At 45.5% G+C, this 14,012-nt stretch overlaps 1 protein-coding gene across 1 annotated transcript in view; it reads right to left on the minus strand.

The window, feature by feature from the left end:
* The window catches only part of LOC125436252 (ephrin type-B receptor 5), a 194,830-nt gene that overhangs the window by 119,046 nt on the left and 61,772 nt on the right, over window positions 1-14,012 (minus strand). Inside the window, exons 3-4 of the mRNA XM_048503107.1 lie at window positions 9,676-9,740; window positions 6,434-7,130 (exon numbers count right to left, since the gene is read on the minus strand). Of these exons, the coding sequence (XP_048359064.1) occupies window positions 6,434-7,130; window positions 9,676-9,740 (762 nt within the window). The remainder of the gene's footprint in view (window positions 1-6,433; window positions 7,131-9,675; window positions 9,741-14,012) is intronic.

The following is a 14,012-nucleotide window of genomic DNA, read 5'->3' on the forward strand; positions in this document are numbered from 1 at the left end:
CCCCTTTGAGTCTCCTGCAGGAGAGAAAGGGGGGATATAAATCCAAACTCTTCTTCTTCTTCTTCATTAAAACACCACTGGTACAAACCTACTAGTGGCATAAACACACAGAACATCATTTTATGCCATTATGGAATAAATTGGGGGGTGGGGGAGGCTACAGTACTCTAGTAGAATATCAGTGATATATTTACTTTACAGCCAATTGGGGTGTCTCTCAGGCACCTTGCAAGATAGGAGAGAGTTATGGCACATTTTGGAACGAGAAAGGCTATCAAATGGCGTTTCAGGTTGGTCACTCACCCTTTCAAATAATACTTCATCCACCTACCAGTTAAATAGTGATTAAGAGTATACAATGCCAATGTAGCCCATTTATTTAACAGAAGGGGAGAAGCGAGAGATGTGTCGCTTACAAATACTCAGCTGGCATGAAACAATAAATAATGGCAACATGGATTACAGCAAGAATTAAATTCTATGCTATTGTAATTTTGGCTGAGCTGTAACTGCTCATTGTTTTCCGGGAACATTTTCAGCTGTCCTTCCTCAATGACTTTTCGGCATTCATTGTGCAAACATTAGACTATATATTTGCATGGCAATCTCTTGCAATTGACCCTCTGTGTCAAAGCCAGATCTGATGGGTTTCATAGCCCAACGGTGCCACATAACTCCTGTTGTGATCTCTGGTGGGATAAGAACACACACATGCTTGGCCACACGACCTTCATTCACAATTTTCAAGTCCAAAAGTTCAGTGGGAGATAGAAATATTCCTCAAAAGAATTGTGGAAAGATTCACCTTTTGAAATCCCCGATCAGTGACATCCCTTTTTTCAACCACTACTTCTTTCTCCTGCCTGAATTAGATACCAGAGTGATTCCAGTCAACCAAGAATTATGTAGTAAATGGGAGCCATTCAGACCTATGGCCCCACCCAGGGGGCGAAAGAGCTTGGGGGAACAAAGTAGTCTCAGGCCAGTGCATATGCCCCCTCTACCACATAAGTGCTAGTGCAGGCAGCAAATATGCCGGTGTCCAGCTGCCCCTAGAAGAAGAAGAAGAAGGAGGAGGAGGAGGAGGAGGAGGAGGAGGAGGAGGAGGAGGAGGAGGAGGAGGAGGAGGAGGAGGAGGAGAAGAAGAAGGAGGAGGAGGAGGAGGAGGAGGAGGAGAAGAAGGAGAAGAAGGAGAAGGAGGAGAAGGAGAAGGAGGAGAAGAAGGAGGAGAAGGAGAAGAAGAGGAGGAGGAGGAGTTGGATTTAAATCCCCCCTTTCTCTCCTATAGGAGATTCAAAGGGGCTTACAAACTCCTTTCCCTTCCCCCCTCACAACAAACATCCTGTGAGGTAGGTGGGGCTAAGAGAGCTCAGAAGAACTGTGACTAGCCCAAGGCCATCCAGCTGGCGTGTGTTGGAGTGTACAGGCGAATCTGAATTCCCCAGATAAGCCTCCACAGCTCAGGCAGCAGAGCGGGGAATCAAACCCAGTTCCTCCAGATTAGAGTACACCTGCTCTTAACCACTACGCCGCTGCTGGTTGTCACTGCAGAGCTGCACTGGTATCCAACTGAACCCCAGCATATGGGGAGGGAAGGGGCATTCCCATGGGTGGAGCTTACTACAAGGAGCCAATGCACTGGGAGTAAACATGCTCCCCAGGGTGGAGATGACAGGGTGGCACAGCAGCAGCAGCAGCATTTATTGCAAGTGAAGGTTGAGCCAACCTTTAGCCGGCTAGTTGAACCTGATTTCCATTGGGATCGAACTCAGGTTTTGAGCAGAGCTTCTGACTGCAGTACTGCAGCTTAACACTCAGTGTCACGGGCCTCCGTACCGCCTCTGAAGATGATGCTTGTGTAAGAACAGCACCCAACCACACAGAAGTTGCAAACATAAGAAAATAAACAATGTACGACATTAACATTTATTTGTATTTCTGTATAGCAGCACATATCTACATTTCCCCACAATGTTCAAAGCATTTTTCTCATTATCTTTCTAAAACCGGTATGAAAAGTGCTCATTCAAGAAGCTGTATCTTCAGCCCCTCCAGAAAGGGTGAGAAATCTCTCAGCACTTCACACCTCCGTCAAGAGAAGAAGCCTTCCAGCTAAAAGTCAAGACAGAAATCAGATAGGGTGTTTTTTGATATGACTGAAGTTGAAAAGAAAGTTGGCAACAAACTTCCATGTTGTGAGCCTGACTTTTCCAAACAGAAAAGCAAGAAGTGGGACAGCCTCACCTTCCTTGAGTCCCCGACTTTTCCTTTTAACTTGTGCAGACAGGAATGTGTTTCTTTAAATAGCAAATCCTGCTTCCCAGTTCACATGGGAAAAGTACCATTTGCACAGCCGCTAAGCAGTCCACTGTGATTTGGTGGAAGGTTCACTTCTAGAAATCACAAGCCGACAGTGAAATATTGTCCCTGCCACTTCAGCAAGACACTTCATTAGTTTTTGTCCCATAGCGCTACTCTGATTTGGTTCACAGGCGACATTCCCAAACGCTTAAGCACAGGGAAACAAAATCATGTGCCGGTGAACAGGATACAACATTACCCTCCAACCCTCTCTTCTGGGACATGAATGCCTCCTCTCCCACACTGAGGAAGGACAGTTGTGGGTTCAGTTGTACTTTGTGGTTTCTTCCAGGCTTATTTTGAGCATTTTTTTTTAACAAATACAATTTTGGGAATTACTTCATTAAGAGGAGAAAAGGAAACTAACTCTCTGTCTCCTGCCATTTTCTCACAGGAAAAGACTACTCCTGTTGTTACCTATTACCCCATTAGGAAAAAATTACACATCTCCATATATCTCTCAGCAAGGATGAAAGCAGCTGTTGGATCGTTTTCCCAGAAAGGATATAGCAGGGGAAGAACGAGTTAAACTCCTCTCTTCCACTCCCCCTATGCCTGTCTTCTCCTGAAATTATGTTTGCAAAAAGAATAACGTTTGAAATAAGTGCTAAAGAAACTGTGCCTGATTATTGCGTAGGCACAGAGGTCAGTTGCTGTTCTAACAAAGGTTCCCTCTTAAACTGGTGTCTGAAACAGTTCTGGCCAACAGGTACGCCAGATGTTCAGGGCTTGAAATAGGAACCGTATGTCCCTTATCCTAATGAGATTTGAGAACCATGTACGCTCAGGCCCCTTGCACACAGCAAATGTATAACGGGCTGCAGTCGGGATAAAGTAACCTGTTTTCCGGTTTTCGCATTCACATGCATCCACGCAGGCAGCGATTGGAGCCCACGGAAACAATTCAGGTTGCTGTTGCACATTGGCATGGAGTCACGTCTCTCTTTCTTTTTACTTCCCACCAATGCATAGCTACACAAGCATGCACAAATGAACCCCCACAGTCATGCTGATATCTCACGAAATGACCATCTGCACTTGCGTAGCTACGCAGATGTAAGTCACAAAATTAAAAAAAAGAGGAAACCGGAAGCAAATAAAGCACCTCTTGCCTGGCCAGTCACTCGTGAGCAGCTGCAACCTAGTATTTTTTCAAAAAACTCGCTAATAGCGTGATTCTCAAAAAACCCAGCTTGGGGAAAATAACACAGGGTAGACTCATTTTAGGGGCGAGATCTGTGCAAAGATTCCCCCCAAGATGGGTTTTTTACCATCCTACACCAATGTTTATTGTTCCGTGTGGAACGGGTCTCAGAGAGGCCTTTGTCGGCAAACTGGGATATGGAATGCTGGCCCCTGAAACTGGCAGACAGTATGAAGTTTCTGGATGAGTCATGCCTACCATAAATACTTGGGTACTTCTTGTTCTTGCCTAGTCAAAGGAGAAGAGTGTCTTCTATCAGAATGCTGCAATTTTGACTTTTGTTTTACGCTTATCAGGCTCAAAGGCCACATCTCCACCTTCTAGTAACTGACCTCCCACATCCTCCCCTACGATGTTTGGGTGTGGCCAGCCAGGGCCTGGCCAGATCAAAAGAAAGAGCCGGCTATAAACAAAGGCAGTGCCCAAAACGCCCTGAACAAAAAAGATTAATTTCTTCTCCAATCTGCAATGGCGGTGAAGAATTTGCTCAGCTGGCCTGCCTGAAGGTTTGCAGAATGTGGCTGGGGAATGGTGTGGCATTTTCAGTAGTTGAGAATTAAAAGATTTATTTTTATTTATTTTATTTATTTTTATCATATTTACATCCTGCCCTATCCCTGAAGGGCTCAGGGCAGGTTACATGCTAAAAGATTGCATACTGGGAAAGTCCAGGCCTCAATGGGCCGGGTTAGCCCAACCTTGGTCGTTTTCCCACTTACCATCTGCTGCGCGCTACTGTTGCCAAGTAGCGCGGGGTCCCCCGGCACTCCCCACTACAGGGGCAGCGACAACGCAAGCCGCCCCGATGCTGCCGCTCTCGCGCCCCCTCAACGGGCGTGGCTCTTCAAATCATGCTTGCCGGGTCGTTAAAGTCCGGAAGCTGCCATTAGAAATGACGCGCAAGGCTGAACAAGGTGACGCGCAGCAAAGTGTGGTCATGGTAAGTGGGGAAACGACCCTTATTAGATCTTGGAAGCTGAGCAAGGTCAGCCCTGGTTAGTACTTGGAAAGGAGACGACCCAAGGAAGACTAGGGTTGCTACACAGAGGCAGGCAATGGCATGTCATCTCTGTATGACTCTTGAAAACACCATGAGATGTTCCCATAAGTTGAATGCAAGTTGTTGTGAAAAACCCCTCCTGCAAAAAAACATGGGAACAGGTGGCTGCCTCCTCCCTTGCAAAATGAGTCCCCAGGATTGATTTTCTTCTCCACTCTGGACCTGGTTACTGCAAACATAATTTTTAGCAGCTGCTTCATTCTATTGGATCCCCATGGATGAAAAAGCAGAGCAAAGTCCCCTCCAATGTAATCTGGCACGCACTGAGACAGCCTTTTCCAGGCAACGGCAGAAGCGGTCGCTGGCAAACCTCAGGGAAACCAAGCACAGAGTGATAAAACTGGGAACCCTTCAGTGGGGAGGGCGATCAAAAGGCACCATTAAATATCAGGTCCATACCAGAAAAATGCTTGGTCATCGGGGCAGCCAGAGCTTCACAAATGTCAGCCAGGTTATATTTAGTTGCCACCCCTACCGCTCGGTCCCCAAATCCTCTGGTACATATGCAGAAAGTCTGCAAAACAGACAAATACATCTCCAGGGTACAGAGACAGTGAGGAACAGCCGCGGGTTCTCTTCCTCATTGAAAAATACGCCTGCTGCTTCTTGCCTTTTTCCAAATGACAGGCAAACAAATATCACCTTGCTTGCAAGAGGGGGCTGAGACTTTGCAGATGAGTCTGAGGGCACCTAAGAAATAAAAGCTGAATACCAATAAAAAGTACCTTAATGTAAAGTATGCAATGCTGAAGTGCTTGAGCATTACACCATGCTCTGAACATGTTTGATGCTCATTCAAATATAGGCTTGCCATGACCTACAGGACAGAAGTTGGGGTGGTAGCTGTAAGAATACGATTGCTGGACTACAGCCAATGTGGCCATGTGCAACAGCCACAGACTGCGACATGTCCACTAAGGAATCTCGTGGCTTCCGTCAGATATGCCTGTGCTGCTACACCTGCAGTCACAACGGAAAGACATTCATTTCAGTATAGCTGTTCTAAAAATGGTGGGGGTCTCAGGTGGGAGAATAACATGGGACCCAGTCGTCGTCGTCATCTTCATCATCAAAGTGCAGTCACAACAAACCTATGGCAACCTCAGAACAGGGTTTGCAAGGCAAGTATTTCACAGCTCTAGGTTGGGAAATATTTGGAGATACTGGGGGTAACCCCCCCCCCCCTTACCTACATCCTTGGGTTATAGATGTACTTATAACCTAAGTGTATAACAAAGATGCATACTGGCAGACAGGCTGTTAAATATAATCAGAGTACTGATAACTTTTATGATCGTATTCACAGAAATGCTGGTACACTTGTGGCCACACGGTTGCACATGAAACTGCCTTATACTGAGCCATTAGTTTGTTAAGATCAGTATTTTCTATTTAAACAACTCTCCAAAGTCTCAGGTAGGGGTCTTTCACATCACCTATTGCCTTTTAACTGTATGCAAAGCAGAGGCTCTTCCAATAAGACACAATCCCTCCCCTTCCCTGCTGACTATTTCCCAGCATCTAACCACCGGGGGTATTCTGCCTCTGACCCTGAAGATCCCGTTCAGTTGTCATGGCTGATAGCTTGAGATAGACCTACTCTCTTTTTAAAATGTCCATTTCCCTTTTAAATCCACCTAAGCCAGTGGCCCTCACCACATCTTGGGGCAGTGAGTTTAATAAACCCAGCTACTCATTCTGCAACATTATTCCAAGCTTAGGAATTTGGAAATTGCTACCAAGTTCTTTTTTATTGAAAAACCCTTCTGCCAGCAAGACTATTTGAAACACCAGAATCACTTTCTCACCTTTGCAGACTCTCTCTTCATCCGCAGGCTCATAGCCAGCCCGGCAAGCGCATCTGCCGATGGCCACCATCCACTCGCCTTCCCCGTTGCAATGCAACCGCACCCCAGAGGAGCCGGTGGTGGTCGCCTCCTCTGCATCAGCCACACAGGTCCCCAGGGCCTCTACCAATGACGTCCTTTCCCCTCCTGCAAACGTCTCTGGGAAGGAGGCAAATCCTTTCACCACAGCTGGGCACTTGTAAAAGAAGACCTGGACTGCCACCAAGGACATACATGCCCCCGAGTCTTGGAAGGCTAAGTAGAAACCTGGCTTGGAGAGTGGCCCAAAGTTGCGCACCTTCACGTTCATCTTCACCACTTTCCCAGTGCTATCCACCTGTGAGAAGCTCTCATCAGCTGCAATTGTATCCACTTTGGTCCATGGTCCCTCACGCCACTCGGGGTACTCCAGAGTGGCGACATCAGCCTCCGCTTCGTGATAGTAAAGCGTGAAGGTCTCCTTGCAGGAAGAGGCCACGTTCCTCATGCTGCCACAGTCGCGTACAGAAAAGCGGAGGCGGATGTGGGCCCGGCGAGCACCTCGGCGTTCTATGAAATGCGTGCGGAGCCAGTTGTTCTGGCCTGGATCCCCAACGTTGCACACCTCAAAGGTACGGATCAGGTGCTTCTTGTCATCCAATACGCTCACCTCATCCCACTTGTGGAATCGACAGTGAAGAGGACAGAAGAGAAAAACAAATGGAAAAGATATTCACTGGCGGGGTTATAAAGCAGGAGATGGCATTATTTACTTCAAATATTCATCCCTACTTTATTTATTCATTTACTTCATTTATATCCTATCCCGCTCCCCAAAGTACTGTACATACTCACATATAAGTCGACCTTCATATAAGTCGAGGCACCCAATTTTACCTCAAAAAAACTGGGAAATTTTGTTGACTCGCGTATAAGTCGAGGGTGGGAAAGGTCCATCGGGAGGCAGGGTGCTGAGCTGGCAAAGGAGCCACAGATGGAGGAAAGGAGCGCCCCAGAAGCCTTTGGGAGCCTTTTTAAGGAGGGGCGAGGTGGACACGTGTGGGTCTGGGGAGAGGGAAAGCAGCTGAAGGCAGGAGAAAGCGAAGCAGAGAATGCCTCGTTCCCCTCACTAACGCACGTTTTCTTTCTTGCAGGCTCTAAGTCTAAGGCTTGGTTTCAGGGAAGCTGCCACTCGGGGCATTGCCCTTTTAAGAAAACCATAGAGACAGGCTGCCCCGAGCAGCATCTTCCCTGAAGCCAAGCCTTAGACTTAGAGCCTGCAAGAAAGAAAATGTGAGTTAGTGAGGGGGACGAGGCTTTGCGACTTGTGTGTAAGTGCTGCGGCTATGCGGGGGGAGGGGGGCGGACCCACGTAAAAGGCAAGGGGGGCATTTTTCAGCCCAAAAGAAGGGCTGAAAAACTTGACTTATACATGAGTATATACAGTACTTTATATTGTTATTGCTGTCCCCAAAGTAGCTTATATTGTTATCTTTCCTCTATTTTAACAATGCCATGAGGTAAGTTAGTGTGTGACTGCTTTAGGGTCACCCAGCAAGCATCCGTGTCAAAACAGGGATTCAAATCTGGGTCTTCTAGATTCTAGTCTGTCTCTCCAACCACTAAATATCTAACTACTACACCACACTGTCTGACATTTTCTCCCTGCAGAGAGGCAAACATTATAACAAAAACAATCAAAATACAATGTAAAAAATGCAATTTAAAGGAAACAGAAAAAGTTAAACAACTATATCATGGGCTGGTACTGGACCAACAGGCAAACTTATTCAAGGTCTCATTATTTAATAAGATCTGCAGGACTGCATGTGCTTAGAGAACTCTAAAGAGACATGAGAAATTACTTCCTTGATAACATAGTGCGTTCTGATTTTCCTTTGAGTGTGGATGTGACAGCATAAATGTATGTACGCAAAATATGGAAGACTATCTCTAGATTTAATTATGTCTGCCAATAACAAAAAGTAATCCAAAACTGGCTGGAGGATGAGCCTCTTTTTGGGGCTAATCGAATGGATTTTGAGAGTCTTGGATTACTATTAGCTAAAATTATTTGTTGATGTTATTTATTTATTAGCATTTAGCTGCCTCCTCCCTTTCCTTCATGAGTCTCAAGGTGTCATGAAAGCCCTCATCTAGACTCGACCCTCTTTGGCTTCAACAGACTTGCTGTATTGCCCACTGTCATTTTGAGTGGTGGCAGTGGTGAGAAAAATAAAATTAAAAAACAGTGAACCTGCAATCTTAAAGTGTCTATAGAATCTTCAAAGCCCAGTTTAGCCCGATGAGGTTTTTGCATGTATTAAACAGCTACACATATTTCTCCAAAAGTAACATGGGAAGCGTTGAAACTTGAGAACAAAAAGTTGACAGAGGAGCGCAGACCCCATGAAATGAGGATTTTTAAAAGAGTGACTGGCGAACTCATTCTACCTTCTGTGCACTTCCGATTCTCCCTGGGAGTGATATATTGATGGACTTGAGCTCAGTGTACTACGTTCTTTTGTTGTTACGCATCTCTAGCTGTTACAGCAGTGCAAACCTCGAAGGGTTGCGGGCTGCACAAGAGTAGAGGGCTTTATTACACCCACCTTCATAGGGTGTTGTTTTGATGTTACATATTCAATTTTGCATGTCTGCATTTCCTGTTGGGTTCAGTTTTGTCATTGTTTATGGTGTGTCTCCTAGAGTTACCCAGAAATAACATCAAAACATCAGTAACGTCACTCCCATGTCCCTGCCTCCGGTCCTCCCATTGGATGACAGCTTTGGCTTGGCAACCTTGACTTGGATCCAAGAGAAACTCCCCTGCCTCACTCGTCCAGCTGCAGCCCAAAATGCCCCTCCCCAAAATGCTGTTCCTGGGAAACCCCCAGGAACAACATGAGGGGGGAGCTAGAGATCAACAGTGGGAAGGGAAATCAGCAAAAATCCTCCCCTCACCCATACTGCTGGATCTAAGCCATTGCTTATCAGTGCCTATCAGATTTCCCTCAAGGGGTTTGGAGGGGAGGAAAAATTAATTGCTAAAGACAGATTAAGGAAGCATAGTGCAACAGTGGTCAGACAGTAGTGGCCCTGGGGCATTTACAAACTGTACCAGCTTGTCACCAGCCAAGCTTCAGAATTCTCAGTCATCAGAGCCTAGCTTTTTTGCAGAAGAGCAGGGCACGAAAGAAGCATAAATTATAGGGAACACCTACCCCGTCAGGGGGATGGGCAATCCAGCCAATCTCAGATGTTTCCCCCGTCGTATCCAAAATAATTTCTGTTAAAAAAAGAAGAAAAATAGAAGGCAAAATGTGACAACCTTGGCTTGACTTTCCATGCAATAGCTGCTCATATGTATAAGTTTCTTCCACCCACCCACCCACCACATTTTTTACAGTGGGGGGAGGGTATGTTAATTATTACCACTAGCCTCAAATCCTGGTGGTAGAAAGTACCACTGGGTCACAGTCAACTCATAGTAACCCCTTAGAGTGTTCAAGACAAGGGGCAAACAGAGGTGGTTTGTCATTGCTTTACTTAGCCCCTTTCCGCACAGCAAATGTATAACGAGTTGCAGTCAGGATAAAGTAACCCATTTTCCTGTTTTCATGTTCACATGTATCCATGCTGGCAGTGATTGGAGTCCACGGAAACAATCCAGGTTGCTGTCACACCTTCACATGGAGACGCATCTCTCTGTTTTTTTCATTACTTCCCACCGATGCGGAGCTACACAGGCATGCACAAATGAACCCCCACAGCCATACTGATGTCTCACGATATGAACATCTGCACCTGCGTAGCTATGCAGATGTAAGACGCAAAAAATTTTTTTAAAGGAAAACAGAGGTGAATAAAGCTCCTCCTGCCCAGCTGTTCGCTCACAAGTGGCTGCAACCCGGGATTTTTGAAAAGACTAATAGTGTAATTCTAAAAAAAAAAACGGTTTCGGGAAAATAACATGGGGCAAACTCCTTTTAGGGGCGGGATCTGTGCAAAGTCCCCCCCCCCCGGAACGTTTTTTTACTATTCTATGCTTGTGTTTATTGGCCCGTTTTTTTACCGTTCTACGCTTGTGTTTATTGGCCCGTGCAGAGGGGACCTTAGTGTAGTGACTGTGGACTTTCTTGGTGGTCTCCCACCCAATTTCTGACTGCTTAGCTTCTGCGATCTGAGGAGATAAGGCTAGCCTGGGCTATCCAGTCAGGTCAGCCTCCAAGCCTACTTGCTAACAAATATGAAATCCCGGTGCTGGAAATAATTTATCATAAATCTGTTTGTCGGTTTTTCAAGCAATTTGTGTATATGTGTCTGCTCACACACATACAAGACACTGTGACTGTTGGTTGTACAATGCCACCTAATATGTGTACAGATACCTCACAGCCTGGGAACGCATCATATGGTCAATTTGGCTGTTCAAACAAGCACTGCTTTTGAGAAACACCTATTACAGATTTTTCCTGGAGAGAAAGCACTCATCTCTTTTCATTGTGGTACCTCTTAACACATTTTCTGTGCCTACATGCTGGCAAATGATCCTGTAAGCGACTGTGTGGTTTGATTCACGGTCTGTTGATAGAGGTTTCAGCTGAAGAGAGCCAAGCATGACAGAAGCGAAGATCAATGCCTCATATGTTATAGTGCAGAAAAGAGGAATTGTGATTCAAATTTTACCTCAGATGGAGTTGTTCAAAAGCCATTCACAGCTGACACCCCCGTCGGCAAGATGGGTACAATAATACAAGCCTACTTTACTGAATATGGTAAGGATGTACATGAAGCACTGAACACTGTGAATACCAAGTATTATTTATTAATATGAGCACCTGCTGCATTCACACATTACAGTTTTACTCTTGTATATATATATATATATCATTGTATGCATGAAGAAGCCCTAGAGGGGGGGCTGCTGTAGTCTGCATTATTGACATGACCAGACACAAAACAGGGGGGGGGGGGACACTCCATTATCTTCCACAAGTCCAATTTCGTGTTGAAATCCTGAAACTACGGAGGTATGGTGGTAGAAAGTGATATCGATCCACAGCCAACTTAGAGCAACCCTGTAGGGTTTTCAAGGCAACAGGTGTTCAAAGGTGGTTTGCCATTTCCTGTCCCTGCATAGCAACCCTGGACTTTCTTGGTGGTCTCCCTTCCAAGTACTAACCAGGACTGACCCGGCTTAGCTTCCAAGATCTGACTAGTTTGGGATAGTCTGGGTTACTCAGGTCAGGGGCAGAGAGATGTGAGCACGGGGGGGGGGGGGATGGGGGGGGCACAAGGTTTTTTTCCATCCTCCCTAAATATTTCCAAAGGGGAAACAGGGAAAAAAATGGAGAAAACTTGAACCAGAACACACCTATTACAGAATGCTTTCTCTATGACAATGGTGGCGAACCTATGGCATGGGTGCCAGAGGTGGCACTCAGAGACCTCTCTGTGGGCACGCACGTACAGAGTTCGTCATGGGGGGGAATTGCCCCCCCACACTCACATCTAGGTTGGCCTGGGCTGCTGGACTTGATGTGTGTGCACCTCAGCGAGCTCCAGGTGGCTGCTGCCCGGGGGAGGGGGGGCAGAGGTGGCAGAGATGCTAGAGAGGCGCAGAGCGGCGCATGTGGGACTTGCTGGAAGCTACAGCAGGCTGGCCCCTGCTTGAGGAGGTTATTCAGATTAAATTGCTGCGTTGGCACTTTGAGATAAATAAGTGGGTTTTGGGTTGCAATTTGGGCACTCAGTGTCGAAAAGGTTTGCCTTCACTGCTCTATGAGAACCTGTTGTTTTAGCATCTCTGCCTTTATCCCCTCAAAATGCTTCCTAGTAACTATTTAATGGAATCAACTGAAATTAGGTAGTTCCAGTTTCTATATATTGCAGAAATGTACAATTCTCCAATGCTCGAGTCTAGTCTGAGTGAGATTCCTTCATCTTCTGCAGCATGTGAAAGAAAGTGGTCTCTGTTTGGAAATGGACAGCAAACAGGATTATTGTTTTTTTAAAACCCCAAAAGCTGACACCCAAAAGATAAAGGAGATTATTTCAATGCGTGCAAGTCTGCAGTATTCTGAATTCACAGAGATCAAAATGTCAGGAAGTTATTGATCATTCACAAGCAGATTCTGATTAGGAAAAGAAACATAACAGGAGTCTTTTGAAGGGTACGCTATTTATCGCTCAATGACTGTTATGGATTTCAAGCAGCTAACTGGTCCACCGTTACTATGACACGACGTGGGATAAAGACACAATGTAATGCAATATTCAGAATCTACTAATAACCCAAAATATTGTGATCTGTCAGGCTGGAGACTTGAGTTTCATAAAGGCACCAGTATGTTTCATAAATACACCAGACAGTTTGCATGATAACAGCTAAAGTATCTATGCTTGCAATCAGGCTTAAGCAGAAAAATAACCTGTCCTTTCAATAGAAGCTTCATGTAATGGGTTTCCCTCCAGATTATGAAAAACTTCAGCTGCCTGTTTCCACACATTAAAGCTCTATTTAAGAAGCAAAGGGCATTTGTCTCCAGGCCAGTTGGCAACCCTACTTATGTCTGACCACTCAGCTTTGTATAATGGTTAAAAGCAGCAGACTCTAATCTGGAGAACCTGGTTTGCTTCCTCATTCCCCCACATGAACAGTGGACTCTTATCTGATGAACTGGATTTGTTTCCCCCCTCGTCCACATGAAGCCTACTGAGTGACCTGTGATTATATAAATAATGCAAATAAATATATACCCCCCCCCCCCGGTAAAAACTCCAAAGCATATTTTCTCCTCACGGTTTCAAAATTTGTGAAAATTCTACATTTCTAGGATGGCAGCTTGATTCCACAAGGTAAGCGCTAGAGCTGAGCATTCTACAACAAAGAAGGTCCAGCATGAGTTCTGGGAAGGAGGTATATACAACCCTACTAACACCTTTTTCTGGGACAGACTATAACGGGCAACTCTATCAGGGTTCACAATCCAGACAGTCTCTGCAACTCCCCTTAGCATCCTGACCCACAGGTAACAAGCACGGTGTACCCTCTCTCAACCACATCCCAGATTGCAGTCTGTTAACCAGATCCAAATAATTCAATTAGAATTGAGCCAGTCCCTATTTGCACAGCCCCATCTCTTCATCAGCATCACCAGACCCCTGGGTTCTGATTTCTTTGATGCTAATATGGGACAGAATTTCAGGAATGGTGGCTCATACATATATTGATTCCCTTGCCTTGTGAATCAATATTAGCATTAAACCCAGTGTCCTGTATCACTGTCCTACTGAGCTCAGCCATATTGATCTGACTAATCCAGTAACTGGCCTTAAATCAAATCATGTGCATTTTCCATTACAGCCCAAATACAGAAGGGATTTTGGCCAATGTTTCTTAGGCAGCCAAACAAACCTCCTAGTCTATCCTGCATGAGCACTATACTAGTTTTGGTACACGCCACTTATCTATGAATTGATGCTATCCTTTCAGACTCATGTTCCAAGCCATCTTCAGCTGAGGAAAGAAGGGCTATGATTACACCATTTCCATTCA

This window comes from Sphaerodactylus townsendi, linkage group LG07, assembly GCF_021028975.2.
Source record: "Sphaerodactylus townsendi isolate TG3544 linkage group LG07, MPM_Stown_v2.3, whole genome shotgun sequence".
NCBI classification, from domain to species: domain Eukaryota; kingdom Metazoa; phylum Chordata; class Lepidosauria; order Squamata; family Sphaerodactylidae; genus Sphaerodactylus; species Sphaerodactylus townsendi.